The sequence below is a fragment of the Nerophis ophidion genome, linkage group LG01 (assembly GCF_033978795.1).
Source record: "Nerophis ophidion isolate RoL-2023_Sa linkage group LG01, RoL_Noph_v1.0, whole genome shotgun sequence".
Lineage (NCBI taxonomy): Eukaryota > Metazoa > Chordata > Actinopteri > Syngnathiformes > Syngnathidae > Nerophis > Nerophis ophidion.
This window is the reverse complement of record NC_084611.1, coordinates 49,032,120-49,035,317: the sequence shown is the minus strand read 5'-3', so window position 1 is coordinate 49,035,317 and position 3,198 is coordinate 49,032,120. Positions and strand designations below refer to the sequence as shown.

At 43.0% G+C, this 3,198-nt stretch overlaps 1 protein-coding gene across 1 annotated transcript in view; it reads left to right on the top strand.

Annotated features, from left to right (window-relative positions):
• chic2 (cysteine-rich hydrophobic domain 2) overlaps positions 1–2,434 on the top strand; it is a 17,249-nt gene extending 14,815 nt beyond the window's left edge. The window contains exon 6 of the mRNA XM_061905756.1: positions 617–2,434. Coding sequence (XP_061761740.1) covers positions 617–667 — 51 coding nt within the window. The 3' untranslated portion in view covers positions 668–2,434. The remainder of the gene's footprint in view (positions 1–616) is intronic.
• Positions 2,435–3,198: the final 764 nt, after the last annotated feature.

The following is a 3,198-nucleotide window of genomic DNA, read 5'->3' as shown; positions in this document are numbered from 1 at the left end:
AAGGTGATGTAACACAGTGGTGAACTTGCCCTTTCCCAACTACTTCGGCACGTGTTGCAGCCATGATATTCTAACTTAATTATTATTTGCAAAAAAAAATAAAGTTTATGAGTTTGAACATCAATATCTTGTCTTTGTAGTGCATTCATTTGAATATGGGTTGAAAAGGATTTGCAAATCATTGTATTCCGTTTATATTTACATCTAACACAATTTCCCAACTCATATGGAAACGGGGTCTGTATATATGTCATGTAGTAACATTCATAATAACATGTAATATATACATGATGTAAGTATACATGTAGTATCTAGTAAGATTCATAATAACATGTAATATATACATGTTGTAAGTGTATATGTAGTATCCAGTAAGATTCATAATAACATGTAATATATACATGATGTAAGTATATATGTAGTGTCTAGTAAGATTCATAATAACATGTAATATATACATGATGTAAGGATGTTGAGTTTTTCTGCGCCGCAAACGTATTTTGCGTTCATAATGTAAAGAAGACTAGTATACTTTTATTTTGACCACCTCTGTTTTTTCTAACTCTGCATCCACTCATACAAAGATTCACTTTTGTTACCTCGCTGTCTCCCACAGGTGATCCTAATAGAGTTCCTCCCCAAGATCCCCATCAACAGACCCGACTAACTCAATGATCTCAAGTTGGTGTCTACAGACCCGACGAGCCCATCTGATCTCAAGATGGCGTCTACAGACCCGACGAGCCCATCTGATCTCAAGATGGCATCTACAGACCCGACGAGCCTATCTGATCTCAAGATGGCGTCTACAGACCTGACGAGCCCATCTGATCTCAAGATGGAGTCTACAGACCTGACTAGCCCATCTGATCTCAAGATGGCGTCTACAGACTCGACGAGCCCATCTGATCTCAAGATGGAGTCTACAGACCCGACGAGCCCGTCTGATCTCAAGAGGGCGTCTACAGCCCGGGCTAGTCCATCTGTTTTCAAGACGGCGTCTACAGGCCCCACTAGCCCATCTGTTTTCAAGACTGCGTCTACAGGCCCGACTAGCGCATCTGATCTCAAAGAAGGTGTCTACAGACCCGTCAAGCCCATCTGATCTTAAAGAAGGCGTCTACAGACCCGACAAGCCCATCTGATCTCAAAAAAGTCATCTACAGACCCGACAAGCCCTTCTGATCTTAAAGAAGGCGTCTACAGACCCGACAAGCCCATCTGATCTCAAAGAAGTCATCTACAGACCCGACAAACCCTTCTGATCTCAAAGAAGGCGTCTACAGACTCGACTAACCCATCTGATCTCAAGACTGAGTCTACAGACGCGACTAGCCCATCTGCTTTTAAGACGGCGTCTACAGACCCAACTAGCCCATCTGATCTTAAGACGGCGTCTACAGACCCGACTAGCCCATCTGATCTTAAGACGGCGTCTACAGACCCGACTAGCCCATCTGATCTCAAGACAGCGTCTACAGACCCGACTAGGCCATCTGATCTCAAGACGGCGTCTACAGACCCGACTAGGCCATCTGATCTCAAGACGGCGTCTATAGACCCGACTAGGCCATCTGATCTCAAGACTGAGTCTACAGACGCGACCAGCCCATCTACTTTTAAGACGGCGTGTACAGACCCGAATAGGGCGTCTGATCTCAAGACAGCATCTCACCTGAGTCACTCTAAAGGTTGACAGGGTAAAACTTCCACCCTCTTTTTCTTTTGGACCACTTGTCCCGCCATGACCAGACTGTTTTGGAGCAGGGAATCAGACCCAACGTTGCTGCAGAGTCATGGTGACAAGAAGCCTGACTCAGCGACCGTCAAACCACCAAATACACCCCAGTGCTTTTTTCTCTGTTTCTGGAACAGGCGACTGTGGGGGACGACTAAATCATTTTGGAAAAGGGGACTGTGGAGGACGACTAAATCATTTTGGAACAGGCGATTGTGAAGGACTATTAAGAGTGTAGCAGCACAGTCAGTGTGCATTAGGAGACAATCAGTGGTGTTGCGGTCACCATGGCAACATGTTTGTTTTGTTTTGTGTGACGTCACCTTTCTTTTCTAACTAAGTGTGGTCTTGTCTGTCTGGTGGAGTCACACCACATTCTTGTCTTTCTGAAGGGGTGTGGCTCACATGACTCAAGGTCACTCAAAGTCACCTTTCATCTTCACCACATGGGGGCAATTCTCTTTCCTCACTTCTGAACTCCTGTTTCCATGCCAGTGTTATAGTGAGCAGAATAATCTGCCACCTTTCCACCGCTAACTACTGTAAATTCCGGACTATCAGTCACTACTTTTTTCCTATGCTTTGAACCCTGCGGCTTATAAAACGGTGCGACTACTTAATGTTTTTTTTTTTGTTTTTTTTTGCTGACGGCCGTGATACAAATAGTTTAAAAATAAACAAATCAGACACTGAGAAGGAGTGTTATTGTTTGTGCTTCAGCGCCATCTTTTGGACATGTTCGCTCACCGCAGTGCTCTTTTCTTTAGAGCCGTCAACTGGAAGTAGACCTGCCGTCCATAGCGTTCCTACTCGTATGGATTCTTCATTCATCACCCCCAGCAACGTTTTTAAGTTTTACAATATAACTAAAACTATTCTTACTTACTAAAGCACCCCATGTGAGATGTCTGTAGTAGTGTATCCATGCACACTTGTACGTGCTATCATACTCAAGCTAGCGGCATTAGCTAATATGCTGACAGGTTTACGAGTGTCTGTGTTAGTATTTTTTTACTTACATTCTTGTTGTATTGTTTCGCTTTCACAAATTCCTCAGTAAATTCACCAAAACGTCACATATATACTATTATTAGGAAGAGGCGTTTATTTGGTAATATACAGTATATATATATATACAGTATATATGTATATATATACATATATACATATATATATATATATATATATACATACTGTATATTACCAAATAAACGCCTCTTCCTAATAATAGCCCATGTATAGCGATACACCACAACTGACTGGAAGTGGGGGAAAAGCTGGGAAAGTAGGCAAAAGTCCTCAAAGTTTTAAAAAATCAATCACACAAGTCCCGCAGCTGGCCACCCGAGTCAAGGGATGCCCAGCATGTCCATAGCGCACACCACAAAGTCACACTGGAAGTGGGGGGGAAAGTTGGGAAAGTAGGCAAAAGTCCTCAAAATGTTCAAAAATCTTACCTG